This window comes from Solanum lycopersicum, chromosome 8 (assembly GCF_036512215.1).
Source record: "Solanum lycopersicum chromosome 8, SLM_r2.1".
Classification (NCBI taxonomy): Eukaryota; Viridiplantae; Streptophyta; class Magnoliopsida; order Solanales; family Solanaceae; genus Solanum; species Solanum lycopersicum.
This window is the reverse complement of record NC_090807.1, coordinates 50,236,635-50,259,203: the sequence shown is the minus strand read 5'-3', so window position 1 is coordinate 50,259,203 and position 22,569 is coordinate 50,236,635. Positions and strand designations below refer to the sequence as shown.

General features: G+C 32.4%; 2 protein-coding genes across 3 annotated transcripts in view; one reads left to right on the top strand and one right to left on the bottom strand.

Moving 5' to 3' along the window:
- LOC101265848 (myosin-15) overlaps window positions 1–15,810 on the top strand; it is a 48,356-nt gene extending 32,546 nt beyond the window's left edge. The window contains exons 23-38 of one of the 2 annotated variants that reach the window (XM_004244994.5): window positions 24–245; window positions 1,499–1,638; window positions 1,880–1,991; window positions 2,095–2,145; window positions 2,237–2,326; window positions 2,683–2,853; window positions 4,025–4,177; window positions 5,429–5,605; window positions 10,954–11,091; window positions 13,939–14,009; window positions 14,108–14,207; window positions 14,291–14,347; window positions 14,434–14,490; window positions 14,573–14,653; window positions 14,735–14,817; window positions 15,251–15,810. In XM_004244994.5, coding sequence (XP_004245042.1) covers window positions 24–245; window positions 1,499–1,638; window positions 1,880–1,991; window positions 2,095–2,145; window positions 2,237–2,326; window positions 2,683–2,853; window positions 4,025–4,177; window positions 5,429–5,605; window positions 10,954–11,091; window positions 13,939–14,009; window positions 14,108–14,207; window positions 14,291–14,347; window positions 14,434–14,490; window positions 14,573–14,653; window positions 14,735–14,817; window positions 15,251–15,374 — 1,827 coding nt within the window. In that variant the 3' untranslated portion in view covers window positions 15,375–15,810. Of the gene's footprint in view, window positions 1–23; window positions 246–1,498; window positions 1,639–1,879; window positions 1,992–2,094; window positions 2,146–2,236; window positions 2,327–2,670; window positions 2,854–4,024; window positions 4,178–5,428; window positions 5,606–10,953; window positions 11,092–13,938; window positions 14,010–14,107; window positions 14,208–14,290; window positions 14,348–14,433; window positions 14,491–14,572; window positions 14,654–14,734; window positions 14,818–15,250 lie in introns of both variants that reach the window. The other variant, XM_010326696.4, reaches the window with a different exon arrangement.
- Window positions 15,811–16,012: 202 nt separating this feature from the next.
- On the bottom strand, window positions 16,013–17,357 carry LOC101265566 (protein OXIDATIVE STRESS 3 LIKE 2). Its single transcript, XM_004244993.5, has 2 exons — window positions 16,682–17,357; window positions 16,013–16,569 (listed from the first exon to the last, which is right to left on the bottom strand). The coding sequence occupies exons 1-2, from the start codon at window positions 16,948–16,950 to the stop codon at window positions 16,236–16,238; spliced, it is 603 nt and encodes a 200-aa protein (XP_004245041.2). The 5' UTR covers window positions 16,951–17,357; the 3' UTR covers window positions 16,013–16,235.
- Window positions 17,358–22,569: the final 5,212 nt, after the last annotated feature.

Genomic DNA, 22,569 nt, shown 5'->3' with positions numbered 1-22,569 from the left:
ATTGTTTGAACATTGTGATGCAGCTATCAAATGAGGAGGCTAAATCAGTGGAAATTTCAAAACTTAACAAGACTGTAGAATCTTTAATCCTCGAGTTAGATGCAGCGAAGCTGGCTGCAGTCAATGAGGTCAATAAGAATGCTGTGCTCCAGAGACAACTGGAATTATACATGAAGGAAAAAGCTGCTTTGGAAAGAGAAACTTTTTCCGTGACCGAGTTGAGAAATGAAAATATATTTCTGAAGGTCATATCAGTGTGATTTTCTGTATCTGTTTGCATCCACAACTCTGATTAGACTCATTTTTGAAATTGATGATTAATGCCCTTTTGTAAATTTAGTTCTAGATGTTGAGAGCATCTTTTAAGCACCCCTCTTACTTGAACTTCATAAAGCATCTTGACCTAATAGTCTCACAGTCACTCTCTAGAATGGGAAGTGTAAAGATATGACACCTAGGCGTAACTCAACCCCAAAAGCTAGCTCATGAGGGGAGGTTTGTTCAAGTCCATATAAGGAGACCAAATTCCCATCCTTTTACCCATGTGGGACTTCTTAATACTCCCCCGCACAGCCAGATCTCAACTGGATCGTGAACACTTTTAAATGGGTGCCCAATATCGGTAAACAACAAACTGGGATGGGCAAATATATGAAACCTGAGCCTAATTCAACCCCAAAAGCTATAACAATAATTACAACATAGTAGCAGCAATTTCCATGTAGGTCTAACTGATTTCAAGTATCACCAAACATATACAATTCATAATTTTTTATCCTTTCTCAACCTGAAGAATCTGAATTAAGTACAAGATACGATATTGATACAATGTTAATAATTGAACCAGTTCTAAGGTGAACAGTTTGGAGGACGAACAGAGATTTGAACTGGAATTGGGCGACCCATACCTGTACCTCCACAGCGCAATGCATGATGTGTGGACTAGGATTTAGGCACATGCCATAGGTTCGAACCTTGCAGTAGACAAAAGCTTAGCATATAAGTGGAGAATGGTGTAGTAACAGGCCAATTATCCAGCAAGTTTCAAACCATGTGACATAGGCCGTGAGGATTTCTTTGTTATCAAGAAAAAATATTTGCATTTGTTCTTTCTTCACAGTTATTTTCTCTGGGGCAGGGGTACTTGGATTTGGGTGGGTGGATGCTTTTAGGGTTTCTATGGCCACGAGTAATTTTTCTTTAATTACTAGTAGATCAGATAATCATATGTTTCCTGATTAGTTGACATTTGGCATTATTTATACACTACCTTCACTAGACCCCTCTTGTGGGATTACACCGGGTATGTTTTTGTTGATTGATTAAATAAGTTAACAAAATACTGCTTCTAGACTACTTGCCTGTTTTGGTATACTATGACTTTAAAGGTTTAAATACTTGGTTTTTCTTTAGAGCAGAAAGGATGCTCTTTAACAATTTGAAGCTTATAAGAAGGCCCAAAGACTTGACGTTGATACTTATTTTGGTGGCTTTGCAGAGTTCTTTGAGCGCCTTGGAGGAAAAGAACTCTGCATTGGAGCATGAGCTAATAAAGGGTAAAGAAGAGTCTACTGACACAATTGCCAAGTTGAGAGCAGTTGAAGAGACATGTTCACAACTCCAACAGAACTTAAAAAGGTAATTTTAGATATATCAAAGAGGAGTTGTTTGGCAATCTGATCACATAGTTAGTCTTCTGCCTCTTTTTACTGGTAAAACTTTATACATATTTTAGGAAATAAAACGATATCTGTTTAAGTTTTAGGAATGTAGATTTTCAGTCTCTATTTACATCCATTTCTTGCGGTGCTACCATATACAATTTTTTAACTGGCTGATTTCCAGTTGTTTAAAAACATGTGCATCTTCTCTATGTTAGTATGGAGGAGAAGCTCTCAAATTCAGAGGATGAAAATCTTATCCTCCGACAGAAAGCATTGAGTGCAACTCCGAGAAGCAATCGTCCAGGTTTTGCCAAGTCTTTTAGCGATGTAAGCTGTAATTTCTTAAATTGCAATGTATAATCCATGGTGGATAATTCTTCCTCGCTTCCCGTTCCTCTAGATCTAATAAACTTTTGTCCCCTTTGTGCAGAAATTCTCTGGTGCACTCGCTCTGCCCTCTGCTGATCGTAAAACTTCATTTGTATGTATCTTTTTTTTTTGCTGTGTTAGCTTAAGAACATAGTTCTATTTTTATGTTCCTTGATCTCTAACACACTTATTTTGTTTGTTAGGAATCTCCCACCCCAACAAAAATGATAGCGCCTCTTGCTCAAGGATTTTCTGATTCACGTAGAGCTAAGTTGACCAGTGAAAGGCAGCAGGTTGCTTTCCATATCCAACTAGTGATGATTGATATTCTTATTTGCTATGATTGCTTGCTTATCACTGTTGGGGAGGTGTGTGCAAAGTGTCAGAAATTAGGAACATGAGTGATGAAGGATACTAACATTGGGGTAGTAGACGAGGATTATAGAGGATGAAATCTCATTACTTTCCTTCAAGTTCTAAACAACACAAATAAAAGAATGAATTTCCCTTGTGAGGGAACAGTGATGAGTCCCCTTTTGTGTTACTTATCATCCACCCGCAACTGTAGTTTTGGTGGATAACTAGTGCAAAAGGTTTAAGTAATGGTGGCTCTAATGTATGCTGCTTTAAAATGAAGTCTCTCTTGCAGGAGAACTGTGAAATTCTTTCAAGGTGTATCAAGGAGAATTTGGGATTTAAAGATGGAAAGCCAGTTGCTGCTTGTGTCATCTATAGGTGCCTTATTCATTGGCATGCCTTTGAGTCAGAGAGGACTGCTATTTTTGACTTTATCATTGCCGAAATCAATGAAGTTCTGAAGGTAATATATGTAATGTCCTTGGTTGTAAAAGATGTCTGGATTTTAAACTCTTCTTGGTCTTTGTCGAACTCCTTGATTCTTTCATTATTTAGTTCTTAGTTAGGTTTTGCGCAAGTGCATTTTGCAGATTATCGAAGATACATGATTAAATTATATACCATTTGTTTGTTTTGCTCTTGTAGTTGCTATCTTATGAGTAAATTCCTACACCAACTTGTATTTCTTTGGATATTATCTTTGATTTGTCCAAGTTTTGATAAGCCATGGTGCAATCTTGAGCAATTGAGTGCTAAATAACAGTGACTTGATGTGTTTGTCATATCTGACTGCTGCAAGGTTAAGCAACATATGTGGAACTTCTTGAAGGCCTACCAAGAAGTTGGAGTGTTGGAGTTACAGTCCTAGTCCCATATCCATTGTGTTGCAGACCTAAAATAGACAAAAGTGTTCCTTAAAATCGTGATCTTTTAGAAGAGGTGGTTCATATACTTTAAAAGGTCCTGCATTAGGCTCTTGGCTGTTTACCAACAAAATTTAATATGCTTGGACCTTGAAAACAAATGGGCCCCACAAATTAATGTGCTTCATCTCTATATTTTAAATTTTTAGATGAAGTGGTCTACACAATCTATTTTGTTATGGTAAACCACCCCTGTACTCCACCTATGAGCCCAACAATTGTTCTTTCCCTGGTTTGCTACCTGTGTGACTCAAACTCTCATGTTTAGAGATTAAGGTCCTTACGTAAGGCTATACATCCCTTATCAGTGGAGGTTTAAGTGATTAACCAGATACGCAAACTTTTCATAACTTTTTGCACATGTGGCCTATGATTACTACAATGATATCCAACTGCATATCATGGTTGGCTTGCTAACCTAGTTTCACCTAGCTAATTATTGAACCAAATTTGTTCATCGGATAATTCTTACCATAATATGTAGCTACATCCAGGTGGCTTCCTAACCTAGTGTATAATCACCTTGCTAACTATTACACTAAATGTGCTCATTGAACAAATGACAGCTTTATTCTAAATGAGTGCATAGTTTTTCCCTTTTGAATTTATTGCAATTCTCAAAGAGATGGTAACTAGTGCTAGACTAGCTAATGTCTAAGTATCATTCATCTTTAACCAGGTTTTCTTCTTTCTATTTTCTTGGGGTGTCAGGTTGGAGATGAGGACGTCACTTTGCCATATTGGTTATCTAATGCATCTGCACTTCTCTGCCTTTTGCAAAGAAATTTGAGGGCTAATGGCTTCTTCAGTACGTCTTCTCAGCGTTCTGGAGGTGGTTCTGCACTAAATGGGAGGGTTGCCCAAGTAAGTTGTGTAGCTATAGAGGTCATAAATTACAAATCCTTGTATTTGTAATGGCATAACCATGTTCCGTTGTTATTAGTTATTTCTAACAAACAATAATATTTGATCATGATAGTAGTTGAGTCTTTTGATAAAGTAGTAAGGTAAATTAACATACACCCCTCTATTTTTAACTATTATATTTTATATTGTTTCTTTATTAACTTGCATTTTAAGAAAATTATGAAATTGTGTTAAGTACTCGTAAAAATTGGAGCCGCAGGGGTTAGCCTCGCTGCAAAGATCTCAGAGGGCTTGTGCCTTTGCTCATAAGTTTGAGCCTTGTGCCAAGCGAACTAACTCCAATATATAAGTGGAGAAGGGTAGAAAGGAGAGCATATCGTCCTCGAGTTTCGAAGGCTGATTCGCCCAAAGGGTTGGCTTCGGATGGATTTCTCAGTCATAAAAAAATGGATGATTTAACAATATTGCAAGCCACACAGCAGTTGGAGTATTCTTTTTTGATAACCAAGAAATCCTCAAGGATCAGTTGTGCACAATTTGGAACTCGATGGATAATGGGGTTGCCACTTTACCCTCATCCGCTTAACATGCCAAACTTTTTTCTCATTTGAACCTGTGTGCACCAAAAGCACACATCACATGATGCACTCTTACTACTTGAGCAAATCCCTGGTGTCATAGTTGGAGTACCTTTTTATCAGCCTAGTGTTATTCCAGCCTGTATAGATCTCATCAGTTTCACGTCTTTTTGCCCACAACTCTATGCTATAACTTCTTGGATGGCATATTCTTCTCTGGTTGGAAAAGACTATATCAATGTGGCCAACCAATCAAGTTTCGTTGTCTATGGCCTCAGTACTTGATTTTTGTTCCTCTTTAACAAGTCTTCCTTTAAGTCCACCTTGATCTACTCATTCTTTTCCCCTTTACTCTTGGGGGTCCCTGAAGAAGGGAGAAGGTTACTGTGCATTCATTTGAAACTATATGTAGTTTCTGGGGTTATCATGGTTGATGTAATTACATCTATAGGTAATGGGTGTCAGAAAAGTTTAAAATAGACTGAACTGAGTTACCCGCCAAGTATGTGTACATATAGTTATGCATGGTGTATATATTTGTCAGTCAATGGATTGTGCTTTATCCTTATCAAACCTGGAATGTCGTTGTCTCTTTTGCATTTATCATCATTTAAATTGCTGGATAATGATAGAAGACTTAAACGAGTTTTTGTATTTTCGCACTCTTCAGAGTTTAAAGTCTCCCTTGAAATTGATTGGATTGGAGGATGGAATGTCACATATGGAAGCAAGATATCCAGCTTTACTGTTTAAACAACAACTAACTGCATGCGTGGAGAAGATATTTGGTCTGATTCGTGATAATTTGAAAAAGGAAATATCCCCATTGCTGGGTCTCTGCATTCAGGTGTGCTTTTCCTGCTTCTAACTAGTTTTCTATGCATGTGCATGTCATCAAATTCAGCTGTTGAACACTGTCTTTCAGTACTTAATGCCTTTTATAGAACTCATTACCCAAGTCAGCTTTGGTTTTTGTTAAAATCTACTGATTCTGCAATCACTAGTTAATTAGGTCATGAGAAGACCTGCCTACCTACCTACTACTTTAATTCCTTGTTTTTTTGGGGTTAATTAAGAGGTAAGTAGTGATAATGAGTAAGAGACACCCCTGTATTCAAGCTAACCTTTTTGTTAACTATGCATCTTCTTGAAGCCTTCTTATTAATGATATTAACTTACTTCAAAAGAATAATAGGAATATAGTATAGATAAGTAAATTATAATCTATTGAAATAAGGAAGTAATTGAAGTGAAAGGTTAGGCCACTATTCTACTAGGTGGGGGCACGAGGCGAGGCGTTTTGTGCATCACGGGGTGAGGTGTAAGCCCTGAGCCATGAGACGTAAGCCCTATGGATCTACGGGGCATATATATCATGTATCATCAATTTTATAATTTTATTACTTAGAAAATAAAAAAAAGTAGAATTTTCAATAATTTTGAAATAAATTTAAATGAATGACCAATAATATAGATTTTTGTTTACAATTATTATTTGGGAAAGGAACAACACAAAAAATGATAATATCGAGATAATCTTTTTTTTTATGACAAGAGAAACCCGCAACAACTACCCTTTGAGAGCGCACAGGGTAAAGTCCCTGCTCCTATGTAATAGCTCGCAAACCACATAGGAGAGATAACCTGCACTAGGCAAGCCTGGTGTGACGAGCTCGACCTATAAATCCCTTGCTTTCGCTGGCTAGGGGTTTCGAACTTGAGACCTCCAACATGGAATTCCAAAACTCAAACCACTGGACCAACCCAAAGGGTATAATATCAAGTGTTATCAAAGGCGAAAAGCGCAAATAAAGTGTGAGCTTTAATGAAAAAAGGCTAAGGGAGAAAAAAATACAAATATATATGTTTAGTCAAAAACTAATAATTATAAACATGAATGACAAATATATGTCTAAAGAAATTGAAAAAAAAATTATGATAAAGTGAAATATCAGTTATTTAGTGTCACTTCTTCATAAGAGGCTCATTGGCAAGAACACGTTTGCCTTAGAACCTTAATGACGACGTTGAAGCGCACATAAAGCGAGGCAAAGCGCTCAACACGTTTTGAGCCTCGCTTCAGTGCTTAAGCACGCCTTTGATAACACTGGATTAATATCGAGATAATCTTTAAAATGAAATCATCGTCTACCTCCAAATCTTTTGGTCCTTCTCAATTCTAACCCTCAACTAATATTTCCTTCCCACCCCTATTAATTTTTGCAGTGATTATTGCTTATATATTTTAAAGAATGAGAAGGATGAAAAGTGTTAGTGTAATGATAAAAAATGGATAAATTTTTCTTAGGAAAATAGTGCTTTGAAATTTCTATCCTATCAATTTCAAGCATAATTATCTATTTTTTTATGGTAGTATCATCTTTTAGGAGAGCTTTGTTCTATATTCATATAGACAAAATTAGTGCAACCTAAAAACATGATAGCATAAAATATTAATACCATTACACCTACAATAAAAAATATATGATTTATAGCAAAAATACTTTTAAAATAATTGAATCAAAATTAACATTGGGGGCGTATGTTTTTACGCACGAGGCTTATGCTTTTATGCACTAAGCTTACACCTCAAGTTCTAGAGTGTTACGCGCCTTTAATTTGCACCTCAGAGCTATTTTGATACGCCTGCCTCAAAACGTGCCCCATAAAAGCCTTTGATTACATGGGTTTGACAAAAAAGTTGGTGTTCCATTTTGGTCTATCTTAGAAAGAATGTCACCTTTCTTTGACTGAAAAGCTCTTAAACTTGAAACTTTGCATTTTATCCTTAGTGACATACACTTGTAGTCATAGAAATGTCATATCTCGATCATGAACACAAGTGCCAATGCCACTTGTGGTAAGTGCCAAACGTCTTTCCATTTTTCTAAAACTCCGTGTTTAGTTAAATATTGCCATACAAAATGAAATTTAAGGAGTAAATGGACTTGTAGGAGGAAGTTAATTTAGGTTGCTTGGAGTTATTAAATAAGTTAACATCTCATTGTGGAAAAATATCATTATTTGTAGGACGTGGGTAAATGATGATGAAGGGAGAATGAGTCCTTTATCAAATAAAGTTATTCTTTCTTGTTTTCCTCTTTTTGGATTGTTATTTTGATTGAAGATACTTCAAAGGGATGGGTAGACCTAAAATAATATGTAGAAATTGGAGGCTTAATACATTGACACTCCCTTAAACTTGTTAGTAAATTTCATTTTGACACTCGAACTGTTGTTTGTTTCATGAGTGCTTGAACACATGATAAAGTGTTCTATTTGACTCTTTCGATTCTTGTTTTGAATTTTTTCTTGCGTGTGTTCTCAAATGTTTACTAGGTAATTGAGCTTATCATATAGTCTCATTTAATAATACGCATCAGGGTAAATTGCAATATGCCTAAGATTTTACAACTTATTGAGATTAATACATATTAAAAGGGGGTGACATATTCTAAGTGGTTCACTTACCTACATAAGGAGCCCTTGAGAATATGCGTAAAAGTGTTTCCTAAGTGTGTAATAGGAATACTTTATCATATTCAGGTGCTCAATTGGAACAAGTTGTAATTCGAGCGTCTAAATGAAATTTACTGACAAATTTAAGGGGTTGTCAATGTATTTAGCCAAAACTGCATATCCTTGGATGAATACACATTCAATTAAGCGGCATGAGACAATAAAAACAAAGGGTCCATATAGGTTAAACCAACTATGTCTTGTTACATTGTATTCTTCATGCTTTGATGGTTTGTTCAAGGTATAAAGGGTGATGCCATGTATAATGAAAACGTGTTGCATAGATGGATCGCTGGAAGGAAGAGAAGAGGCATGTCATGAGACTATACTCCATTAGCCATCTCATAGGTATTATGAAATGAGAGAAATCAGCTTTTAAAGGATTTAAAAAAGTGATTTTGTACATTTGAGGAATAACCTCTTATCTTTAGTTATTCTTCGGTGTGCATGTTAAAATCGTGTCTGTATTGGAGATTGGGTGACATTTGTATAGTACCATATTATTGTGTAGGTTCTCTACTTTTTCGTATGCGGTTTGTATACGAGAGCACTTTTCCTACACTAATAAAATTATTTACCTTGTTAAAAAAGGGTGATATCTTGATACCAACTAGTTGAGATTAAGGCTTAGTTTTTTATTGTTATGACACTTAGGGGTCGTTTGGTATAAAGACGAATAACGCATGGATTAGTGATGCAGAAATTAACAATACAGGGATTAGTAATGTAGGGTTTATTTTAATCAAGTGTTCGGTTTATTGTTTCCCACCTCATCTTATGATTGGATTAAAACTCTATAAAAAGATTCTTTCCGATTATACCCTTGAATTATTATGTAATTGGGTCAAGATAGATAGTTGCTAGACAATATTATTTTTATGGTCTTCTAACTAGCTAAGAAGAACAATTTTGTTGTCATGTTTGCTATTTCTTCATTTGAATTATTTGAGGATAAATATATTGTTATCTAGAATATAGTCACTCACAAAATGACAACTTTCAGTTTTTATAAAAAATAAACCATCTACTTTTAAAAAGAAAGACGGTAAACAATAGTAAGATTGAATAAACCATCTACATTTACACATAAAAATTGTAAGTTGTAGTTTTAATATGTATGCAATTATATAAATTGTTCAAAATACAAATAATTAGAAAACCATGTATATATCATAAACTTAATGTGGTGATATATTTGCCTTTTATATTAGTAAACAACTCACATTTCAAATATTGTATTTGATTTATTTAGTAACAAAGAACACTCTAATTAGTCTGTAAGCTAATTTATTTAAATAAATTTACTAGTACAATATAAAACATAAAATCAAGAAAATAAATAAAATGATTTGAGGGATATATTTGTCTTTACATAAACTTATCCCATGGTATTAAATCCTATGTATTACTAATACCTCCAAATGGAAGGTGTTAGTAATACATCCCATAATCCTCCATGTAGGATGTATACCTAATCCATGTATTAGTTATTCCAACTAAACATTGTACCAAATAATACCATACATAAGTATGGTGTATTAGTAATGCTTGCATTAGTTGTCTTGAGATTATTTCTTATGTAGTGGTTGATTTGGTGTATTAAAAAGAGAACACATAAAATCCCCCTAAACTTGCCAGCAAAACTTACTTTAACCCTTAAAACTATAGGGGCATTTAAATACCCCCTTAACATTTTTCAAGGGATTTAAACACCCCCTAAGGGATGACGTGGCAGAGAGTGAGTGTATGCATGAAAAAAGAAAAAAAAACTGAATCTTTTTGAAGTCCTATACATGACCTTTTTTATTGGTCAATATATAATTTATATTTTAAATAGTTTTTCTTGATATATTAACTCTCTAAAAATATGTAATTTTTTTAGAAAATATTACTTCGATGGGTGCCTTTTAATAAATAATTACGGATCTTAGCGATACTTTTTTTTATTACCATTTATAGCAGTACCATGTTAAATTTGCAATATGTATTAAAAGTGAATTAAGTATGTAATATATATGTATTATAACTGTTTTAAAAAATATATTATGCTTGTTCGGTAGGAAGTTGACACATTGTATTAAAATGTGTAATAAATGTATCATCCATCAATAAAACTTGTATTATATATGAATGATAAATTGATTTTTGTAATATGAATTAAAAGTACATTATAAATATATTAAAAGTGATCAAGTGAAAAAAATGTTATTGTTATAAATGGTAAATATATTTGATTTATAGTATATTTATGTAAGTTTCTCTTGCATAAGAAAGTTGATAAAAAAACTATAGATTCTATATGTGAAATATTTGAATAGATCTAGAAATCAAAATGGGTCAATCAAAATTCAAGAAAGTTTACATAATAATTTTTATTATTATTATTGAAAAGAAGTGTGTAAATGGGCGTAGAGAGTGCGAACTTGATATAGAGTCATTGTCAATCCCAACAAACTTGTTTGGGGTGAAGATGATTTTCACTGATACTTGATTGGCCTTTAGTATATGGGTAACTGTTGAATTTATAAGTAGGCATTTGCTACTAAATTGTGAAATTTCTAAACGTTGATGGTTTCATGTTCTTCCTGTAGTTAAGCATGATATTTGCATCTCCAGATAAGCTACCTTTTTCACCGCTGCAAGTTTAATTTTTCATATTTGTGATCACGTGTGAAGGCACCAAAAATCCAGCGGGTGCATGGAGGGAAATCAACGAGATCACCTGGTGGTATTCCTCAGCAGGCACCAAGCAGTCAATGGGATAGCATCATCAAGTTCCTGGATTCTTTCTTGAGTCGCTTACGCGGAAATCATGTATGCATATAATTCTCATCGTCTTGGCTGTATGTTTCTGTCCGCCTTCATTTGAGGTTGCATTGACGAAGAATTTCTTTGATGCAATTTTCATATGCAGAGTTTGTTGTTGCATTTTAATGGTGCAAACTTCTTTCTGTTGTCATTACATTTATGTTGTTTACTGTTAACTAGCCTAGAATAAACTACTTGTACTTATTTCTATTGCAACATCTGTTTTTTTCCCTCAAGTGTTTATTTTTTAATTTTTTTTGAGATGACTATTTTGGTTGTGAATAATGACAAAGGAGAGATAGCCTAGTGGAAGGGGTCCTCAACCTCTAACATGAAGTTCGTGATTCAAGTTTTGGGTGGCTTTGGGGTTTGTCATATCTTGGAAAAAAATTGGGTCCTGAATAGTCTGGTTAGTTGGAGGCTTAAGTTTGTGATTTTCATTATTGTGGTTGTTCCAAGTGTAGGCTAGTGGTTAGTTTTTGGCTTTTAAGATTGTGGATGTGTAAAATGGAGCCCATTAAACGTTTATGTGTACTCTTCATTTGCAATGTGAGTTCTCTATTAGTGGGCACAAAAGTTAAGATGCTAGTTGTATTTTGTTCTTTCTAAATAGAAATCCAAAACTAAGGATTTCTTTTTTTTTGGAAAATTAGAACTTTCTAGCACAGCATGTCTGTAAGAATTGTGAGAAATATAGGAAAAGAATATTATTGAATTGTTGTTGTGTCTACATTATTACACGACCCTATTTATAGACCATAGAATACAATCCTTTATCAAGTAGGACACTATTTAGTATTCCTATTCCTATTCTAATTGGACTATATAAACATATTCCTATTCTAATAGGATTGTATAAATCTATTCCTATTCTAATAGAATTGTATAAACCTATTCCTATTTCAATAGGATTGTATAAACCTATTCCTGTTCTAACAAGAATGATGATTAAAATAGAAGGCTATAAGAGTTAGTTTCCCTGTGAATAATTTTAACAAGTATGACACTCTAGTTGTGGGTCAAATGGAGTATGTACTACTCCCTTCGTCACAAGTTATAGTGTAGCGCAGTCTGCTGTTTTGAAACTTGTGCTATAAAATAAGTCATAGATGTTTGTGTGGCTATAGATCATTTCATTAAGGGTGATTTTAAAGTTAACGTGTTACTAAATATAGAAATGTAAAGGAAAATGAGTCATTTAAGTTGGGACAAATGGGGTAGTAAAATATTCCATTTTGGGAAATGCTATTTGGTAGTGTGTGAAAAAGAGTGACAAACTCATTTCCATTCGGTCATAGGTTGATCCAAAGAACAAGAGTCAACTTCCAACATTAAGTTTGCTGTTCCTCAGTAGCTCAGTTGTAGCGCAGTCTGCTGTTTTTTTTTTTTTTTTTTTTTTGAGCAAGGTAAAGTTGTAGAGCAGTCTGCTGTTAACTGTCAGATGCATTAGTAGGAATCATCTGGTATGGTACGATTTGAAAAATATATATTATGCTTCACCAAGGACGTGCGACACATTTGGACTTCTGTAAAAAGAAGAAGATGATGCAGGGCATGGGATGTACCCTTATTAGCTCTCATGTTGGATTCTTTCAGAGATGAATAAGAGCTTTTCAAATGGTGGAAAATGACTTTGTATATATGTGGAATAACTTACAGTTTTTTATTAGTGTTGGTCCGTCCACACACTTCCTGTTCTTGTAGATGATTGGGCTCTTTCATTGGAAACCACAATTTTTGTGTAGCTTCTCTACTTGTTTTGTACTACTAGTATACGATACGTTGTCCCACAACAATAAAATTATTGTTTATTCCAAAATTTTACTCTGCTCCAAATGTTAATGGTGAGATTTCAGAGTCTAAAATGCTGGTGACAACTCAGCAATGAGGAAATCCGTAAGTTTCTTTTTGTCCTTTTTTCCCCTGGATATCAACAACTTTATCCCCAAACCTCTACACAAGAGGCGATTTCCACTGTGGTGCTTCCTTGGTGTTGGAGGAGGAGGGTCTTTTTCACTTAGTTATTTCTCCCTTCTCATGAGGATATTCATATGGTTCTCCACAGGACTAGATTGTTGGCTAAATAAAGTTGCCAGTTAACTTATCAAATTGAGAGGGTAGATCCTTGTGTAAAATGCCATTCTGCAAATGCCATGTTTCACATGTATCGTAGTATCAGATATCTGTGGTCAGGTTATTTAGTTAGCAATGTGTGCATGCTGCTTCTGATCTTTATCTCAGTGTTTCATGAGGATACACAATGATCACTTTTAGTGATTTATTAGTTTGCATGTGCATATGCCTAATTTCGGCTTGCCTCAGGTCTATATCAGTGCTGCCTGAGGATTTCTGATCACCTTAATGATGAATCAGTTACTCCTTTTTCATTTTTCCTTTTCTTCTATTTTATAAGCTTAATAGCCTCCAAAACATCCTATGAGAGGTGATATTTAATTTTGTCAGTGTTGCTTTGAAAAAGCCCATATTATGTTTTTTTTTGTAACTGAAAAATCTCCAAGAACCTGTGCGCATGGTTCAAAACTCGGTGGATAAGGGACCACCTCTATCTTTCTCCACTCACATACCAGGTTTTTGGCTGTGGTTGAACCTGTGAGACATGCCTAACCCACACATGACAAGGTGCACTCTTATCACTAGATCAAAGACCTAGAGGCAAGCTTGTATTATGTTCTTATGACACTTGCACATACATAATTGATAATGAACTACAAAACATTAGTGTGGTGATAGGAGGATGTCTTCTTTTTCTAGTTTCTTCCTTGTTACTTCAAACTTCTAATTTTTCTTCTCTTATCGAATCATGGTATATGAACTGTATTCATGAATTTCCAGGTGCCTTCATTTTTCATCCGCAAGCTGACTACCCAAGTTTTCTCCTTCATCAATATATCGCTTTTTAACAGGTATTATGATCTTACAAATGTCTTTTTTTTTCTTAATTCTTGTCCTTTCTCTTGTGTGAAAATAAAGCTTACGATTCTTTGGTCTTAAAATCTGTCAGTCTTTTACTCCGACGAGAGTGTTGCACATTTTCAAATGGAGAATATGTGAAGTCTGGTTTGGCAGAACTAGAAAAATGGATAGTCAATGCGAAAGAAGAGGTATTAAGAAAGATAGTTTTTTCTCCTGTGTTCTCCAATTTAGATGTTGAACTGAGAAAGAACTACATGGGTGCTGAGTGTAGTTTGCAGGTACATCTTGGCATGAACTAAACTATATCAGACAAGCTGTTGGATTTCTGGTAGAAGCCATATCCTTGCTAAATAGCTCTTTGATATCTGAAAGTCTTACTGTGAGCTATAAGTTTTATTCGCTGTGACTATCTAGGTAATACATCAAAAGAGGAAGAAATCTTTGGAAGAGATAAGACAGGACCTTTGCCCGGTAAGAAATAAACCCCAAAATGTCATTGAGATGTCAATCTTCTTTGCTGACTGAATGTCCTTAAATTCGTCATCTTGGACAGGCATTGACAACCCGACAAATTTATCGAATTAGTACCATGTATTGGGATGACAAGTATGGAACTCAAAGTGTGTCAAACGAAGTAAGTGTTCTGATGCATTTCTCCCAAGTCTGTTTTCTCGGTATGTTTTTGTTCATAGGCATATGACTGTTTATTCTGTAGGTTGTCGCACAGATGAGGGAGATTTTAAACAAGGATTCTCAGAATCTAACATCTAACTCATTTTTGTTGGATGATGATCTGAGGTAAAAGCTTGCTGTACTTCTATCCCAGCATTTCTTACGTTTGTATTTGTCTAAATATCTAGTTATACTGTCAAGGTTAAATACTAGATTGTCGTACTGTTCAGTGCTGTTGGTATCCTTGAGATATAGCAATAAATGATTTCTTTTCTATATGGCAGCTTGTCCCAATTTCATAAATGCTTGAAAACATTTAGTTTAGCATACTAAATATTCAAGCATTGCATAGTAATCAGATTACAGCCCCATCAATTCCGCAAATTCCGTTTTGTTGACATTGATCAAACATTTTTTCTTATTTAATGAGTCCGTAAGGTGCAGATTTCATATCAGTTGCTTGGTGTATGGAGAATTCATTTCCTGGCTGCCTTCAGTAATTATTTCTTGCTGCTTACTGTTACCTATTTTCTAAAACAATATGTCGTGCTGCTTGCAGTATTCCGTTTTTAACAGAAGACATATATATGGCACTTCCGGAGTTAGATCCTTCACTTATGGAGCTGCCAAAGTTCCTATCTGAATATCCATCAGCATTGCTTATGATACAGCACACAAAGTAAACTTTTTATGTGCGTGTTTGGAATATTCTCGTCTTGTACAACTCCAGTCTCCACTCGCAATGTGCAACATCTACCTATTCTTGTCTGGGGAAAACTGCGTCTCAAGATGGCTAACTGATTCCCAGCAATGCAGGTCAAGTTGTCCCCCCCCCAAAAAAATCCCTTCAGTTTGTTTACACGGCAGTCTAGATCTAGAGTAGAATATGTACAGCACTAGGCGTAGGTTACTGGAAAGGCTTCCTTATTTTTTTGGGAATGCCGGCTCTGTTGAGCTCTGTATATTTGTCATGTTGGTTACTTCATTGTTGCATGCTTCCCCCATCTTAGAAGTTTTGAAGGCACTTGCCCTGTTAGAAATGTAGTCCCATCTCCATTTCATATACTAACTGTAGGCTTGATGATATATTTAATGTGAATACCCCTTTTAATGTGGAAACTTATCGAAAATCTTTCATGTTGTAGCAAATATTCAAACCTGTTTCTGACATCCATCCAAAAATCTTTCAATTCAATTTTGCTGAAATTTGAAGTGTTAACAAATTTCAAGATTAATGATTTTAGTTAGATGTTTGATCATCTATTGTCATGCATTTATTTCGTGGAACATAATATGGTTGCTAATCTCTAGATTCTGCTAATAAAAGAAGAAAACTATCTTTGGTTTTTATTTTTTTGCTGACTTGTTAACATTGGCAGTACATGTTAGTGAAAACAACATTCATAGCCTCTAGATAGGTTAACTAGTTGAGAGGCTGTAAGCATACCTAGTCACAAAAAAAGAATGTGTTGGTACATTGCTAAAAGGACAACAAGAATCCTTTTTGCTAAATGAAGAGAAGAACAAGTTATTCATCAAAATGCTCAATTAGTTGGTTTCTTTTCAGCTTGTTGTAATATAGTAGGAGTTGTAGTAACAGAAACAAATTGTAAATCAGCCAAGGAAAATGATCTCCAACTTGTTGAGTTGTCACAAAGACCAGAATTCATAGCCAATATGCCAATATGTTTCTTCTTTGAGATGCCAGTGTGGTTCTTGTTGTTAGGTAAACGACATGCCAATATGTTTCTCCTTTTCTTGTTGATATAGGAAACATTTTCTGGCTTTGCTAATTCTTTCACAGAAGATGAAGTTGAAGCTTCTCTTAAACTTGTGAATGATTTTGACTTTCCATTATAGAATCTTGACATACCCTTTCTGCAAACAGGATAAACAATTCAATTCATGCCTACACAAAAATACTAACATATCCAATGAAATGAAGTCAGGATAGGATAAAATATACGCGGAATTCAAAAGAAAAAAATACCTAATTGGTAGAACTTGGTGTAGAGGTTGGATGGAAGAGAAAGGACTTTCAACTTCTTGAGGATCATCATCCATTGATTCTTCATGTGATATAGTATCACTATTTTCTCCAATAGATGATGAAGAACTACAAGTGCATGCCTTCTCCTCATTAATATACACTTGTTTATTACCACCAAAAAATGCCTCTTGTGGATTACATGATAATGCATCCATAAATCCACATGAACCTTCAACCTCCCTTTTATCCATAATCATACTTACAGACATTTTTATTGTTGTTTTCCCTTATGCTTGCAATCAAAATTAAAATTCAAAACCAAGAAATGGTTTTTCAAAGAAAAGGCTAGAAAGAAAAACAAATCTTCACCATAGGAGAATTCTTGGATCTTGGAAACAACAACGAGATATAAGATGATGAGTTATCATTATCATTATATAAAATGATGAAAAGATAAAAACAAAATAATTAAGTAACAAAAGATTGAGTTGAATAATGGGGTATGGATTTATATTTTATACATAAAAAGAAAGGGTAGGTCTTATCTTGAATCCTAATCCACTCGTTGTCCTTTGTTAGAAAAAGAAATAAAATTAATTTGAAATCCATAATTAATGGTAGCCACTAAGCAATGTCATTATGACATGTAAATTCATTGGTTAATCCAAAGCAGGATATGAATCTAGTCAGCTTTACAGCTATTTATTTTTAAGGATAAACCTAATCCCTATAGTTTATAGCTCAACCAATAATTTCGTTACCATTTTAACTGAAGTTTTGACTTTTTGTTCAAAGAAATATTTCTGCAAATTAACTTACGTTAAAGACAACAAGTAAATATCAATTCATATTACTCACTTCGTTTATTTTGGAAATTGTTACTGAATCACAATTTCAGTAATTTGGTTTTTGATCTCCTTATTTCAGTAACAATTCAATTTTGATTCAAATTATCTAATTAGCACAAATGCTAATGACATCCAGTTCAAGTGACCAGATCAAAACTAAGTAATAATAACAAAAAATCTTTATATGATTTTTGGTATTCTCGCCACTCCATATTAGTGATTCACATTATTAAAAATAATTGATTTTAATTTTTTTTATGTCATCTTAGTGTTCCACCTTATTATAAATAGTTATTCCAAATTAGTTACTCATTTATAAAATTTAGGTACAATTAATTAATTTTTTCACATTACACCTTTATAATTAGTTTTTTTTTATATATATAAACAGGTTTGTAAAGTTTTAAAAAGGTTTTTTAAGGGTTAAATTAGTAAAACTATCATTTTATTGACAATCACAGTAAAACGTGAACCATTAATATAAAATAAAGAAAATATTTATAATTTACAAAACTAAAATAAAATCAATTTCTCCCTTACAAAGAAATAAAAAATGAATTGGAAGTCAAGAGTCAAAAAATGTTGATATGTTAATGAGCAAGGACTAGCTAGCTATAATAGGCTTATTCAAATCCACATCTCATTACCTTAAGATAAGATTTTATTAGATTTGTGTCTTTAACTTCTCTCTCTCCATGATTTACTCTCAACCAATTTCTTGTGCTCCTAAATTTCACCTCAAACTGATATTTTCTTTCATTTCATATTAGTTTATAGTTTTTTATTTTATATAATGCTTCAAATATAATAAAACAATTTCAGTAATTCACCCCTTAAATATTTTTTTAAAATTTTTTTACAAATAAATGTAAACACTTTTAAAAAGAATACATTACAAGGATAATATAAAAAGTAATAAATAATGATTTCTTAATTTAGTAAGGTGATAACTAATATAAAATAACTATATTTAGTATGATGATTAACTAATATGGAATAGAGGGAGTGTTTAAATATGACAGTCATTATCTAGAAACAAGTGAAAATCACTCTCTTGTACATGAAGGATAAAAAAAATTAAATCTATTTTTCGATATTTGATATTAATTTTATGGCTCAATTAATTTACATTTATATGATTTTTTTTTATTTTCATTTGGTGTTCGGTATCTATATTGGAGCCTGACTAAATTTGAATTCGCGTCGGGAAGTCCTACATTGAGGGTAACGGGCTCCCTAAAAAAGGCGACCCCGCACCCAAGGGGACTTGACCTAGGACCTTCTTGATTAAGGATGAAAGAATACTTATTACTTTACCACAATTCTTTTAATTCTTGATGGTTATATTGAAAAACTTACTTTGAAGAAAAATGTGCTTAACCAATAACAATTATATTTTCAGAATTCAAATCGAAGCCTCTAATTAAAAATACAGGAATACTTACCTATCAATCACAATATTTGATGATATATATTTTTAAAATATATATAACCAAATAAAAGGAATAAAATCTTAAGAATTAGGTAAAATATTTTGATTACTTAATTACTAAGATCTATTTATTTTAATTTACGACAAACAATTCAATAAAATTCAATTTGTCACGTCCCATATTCTTAGTGAGACAAATTGACATTCAATGTCTTAATTCTAACCAAACAAATCAACCTAATATGCATTTATAAATAAGAAAAATACGTAATTGTTGAATAAAATAAGGATAATGCCCAAGTACCCCCTCAACCTATGTCCGAAATCTCAGAGACACACTTATACTATACTAAGGTCCTATTCCCCCCATGAACTTATTTTATTAGTAACTTTTTACCCCTTTTTAGCTTACGTGGCACTATCTTGTGGGCTCAACGATGGTTGACTTTTTTTTCAAACTAGTGCCACGTAGGCTAAAAAGGGGTAGAAAATTACATATAAAATAAGTTCAGGGGGGTAATAGGACCTTACTATATAGTATAAGTGTGTCTCTGAAATTTCGGGCATAGGTTGAGGGGGTACTTAGGTATTTTCCCAATAAAAATATTAAGTTATTTTATTATGAACTAAGTCCAGCCCAATGTGAATTGGGCTGACAAGTGTTATTGGATCGAGAACAAGCAATAGAGTCAGTTAATTTGGAATCTGAAATGAAAAGCGGGTGGGAGAACACTTCCATCAAAAAGGTTAGTGGAATGTAATTTAGGAATTATGCAAATTGTTGAGAAAACTGTCTAGTCCTCTCATCCCCTTTCTTTAAATCTATGTTTCTCATCCCCCTTCTATTTATTTTCTACAATAATTTTCGTGGTTAATTTCATTTTACATTATAACTTTGAATTTAATGATTATAATATTTGATTGTTTGTATTGTGAAACTGAAGTTGTTACACATTTCATTTTTTTGTAAGCATGAAATCATAAATCAAATGAGTAGCATTTATACTAATTTAAGACCCTGATGAGTGCTTAGGAATAGAATTTAAAAGGTAAGGCTTAATGAAAATTTACAAAGAATCGGATCAATTATTCTTAATTTTGGGGCTATCCAGAAAATTACTCTCTTGAAAAATCAACAACATAGCCAACCTAATATCGCCAAATATGTCATAATATTTATCAACTATCTACTCAAAATGTAATAATAGTAAAGTCATATTCAAACACAACAAGGTGAGATTTCATAATCTCCTATTGTGAATTAAGTTTGGTGAAAATTTTATAAATGACATTTATTATATTAATATTTTTAAGTTATAGCAGTAGAATAAAAATTTTAAGTTGTAACAATAAAAATTTCAAGTTGTAATATGATAAAAAAAAGATTTTAGTAATTATAAAAATCCATTTTGAAAAAAATAAAAAGATAAAAAGGAAAATAAATTGATTTTGAAAAAAAGAGAGGATAAATGCGTATTCATTAATTTTGAATTCATTGATGATAATTGTTATTAACATAAACTTACGAGATTCAAAATAATTAGGAATATTTTTTCCCCTTAATTCACTCTAATATGTTAAAATTAATTTTTTTAAAAATCAAATTTTATTCATTTTCTTCAAAGTTTCTCTCTTTGTTTTTTCCCCAGAATTTTTGCTACTGAAGAGTAAATTCAGTTTTCTTTTTGAAAAATCTTCATTTTGTTATGATTTAACGTTTCTTATCTATACTAATTAAATATGATGGTAGATGGGATCCTTCAGGTTAGTATTCTTTATGTTTTATTGTTTGTATTTGTATGTTATTGAAGCGTAAAAAAAAAGGAGCAACGCAACTGTAAATCACATTTTGTGATTTTTATAAGTATACTATATTTAAGTTGTGATGTTTTTTTGTATAAACAATATTTTTTTCATAATACGTAATAATTTTTGTAAAACGATTTTGTTGGTTATTTTTTCTTTTTTTCTTTTTGTTATCTTATATTTTGTTTATATCATGATTTAGTGAATAGTCACTTAATATATGAACGATTTGAGTATTAGGGTATGAAATATTAATAGTATTATCGTTGTAAAGTTATGAAATCTGTGAAAAAGAAGTATAAAATTTATTGTAACATTTTTATGAAGCTGGTATTTCTTAAGTCAATTTGATAACAATAATAATGAGATGAATTTGGTAAGCAGATTAAAATGGGAAACTTACGTAAATATATCATAATAAAAAAATATTTACCATTTATAGTAATAATATTTTTTTCCCACTTGATCGCTTTTAATTCATTTATAATACAAGTTTAATACATATTATAAAGAACAATTTATTATTCACATATAATACAAGTTTTAATGATGGATAATACATTTATCACACATTTTAATACACTTTTAATACAATGTGTCAAATTTTACCAAACATAATATATTTCAAAAACAAATATAATTCATATATATTGCATACATAATTCACTTTTAATACATATTGTAGATTTAACATAGTATTGCTATAAATTGTAATAAATAAAAAGTATCGCTAAAATCAGTAATTATTTATCAAAATGTATCAATTTATGTAATTTTTCCGATTAAAATTATAATATGGATTACTTTTTTATTATCTTCTGAAAATAGAAATAAAATGTATAGATTTAAACGAATTTGATAGTTTAATTGGATTGATATTGATATGAAAATGTATTCAATATATATGTAAAAAATATGAGTAAGAAGTATGATGATTTTTATGAAAAATGTATTAAGTTGGTATGAACTGTCAAATGTTATTTTTTTTTTATGAAATGTGTTTTATAATATGAAGTTTGGTAGACTGTTTGGAATGATATTGGTATGAATAAGTAATGATGATTGCTTATAAATTCGTGTGAGAAGAATGATATTGGTATGAAAAAGTATTCAGTATTGTATAAAACATACGAGTAAGAAGTATGATGATTTGTATGAAATGTGTATTAAGTTGGTCTGAAATGTGAAATTTTATTTTTTTTATGAAACGTATTTTATGGTATGAATTCTAGTATAGCGTTATGGATGATATTGGTTGAATAAGTAACGACGAGTGTGTATAATTTTGTTTGAGTAGAATGAAGTTGTAGATGAAATTTGTATTATCTTAATATGAAAAGTTAATATAAATACAACATATTTATTCTTGTTTTGTATTATGTTAGATTAACTATTAATTTTTTTAATGAAATACGAAAATATGTTGATATTCAGATGGAGGGGATTATCTATGAATTATAGTGGTCTAATAAGACCACAACTTGAACGCTGGAAGGGGTTTGCTGATGTGAAATTCAAAAGGTCTAAAGTCACTTACAATAGATGTTGTCAAGTGGACCATAGCAGGAAGACATGTTCAAATTACCCTACGCAATAAAAAATGATAGTTTATTTATGTAGATAAAATTTTTATTTTATTTTGTCTTTTAGACTCATGTTTTTTTTATTGTTACCATGTATTTTTCCAATGATATTTATTGTCAATGCATACCAAATATATACAAAATTGATATGAAATGCATTTCATCAAAGTGTTTGATAGGTTGTTCATGTTTTATACGAGATTCATTAATTTATCATAC

What these genes read in the sequence shown, in the direction of transcription:
- LOC101265566 (XM_004244993.5), bottom strand. Translation starts at nt 16,950, where the DNA reads ATGTCTGTAAGTATGATTATGGATAAAAGGGAGGTTGAAGGTTCATGT. An exon ending in CACCAAGTTCTACCAATTAG is followed by an intron (nt 16,570 to 16,681) that starts GTATTTTTTTCT and finishes TCCTGTTTGCAG; the next exon opens with AAAGGGTATGTCAAGATTCT.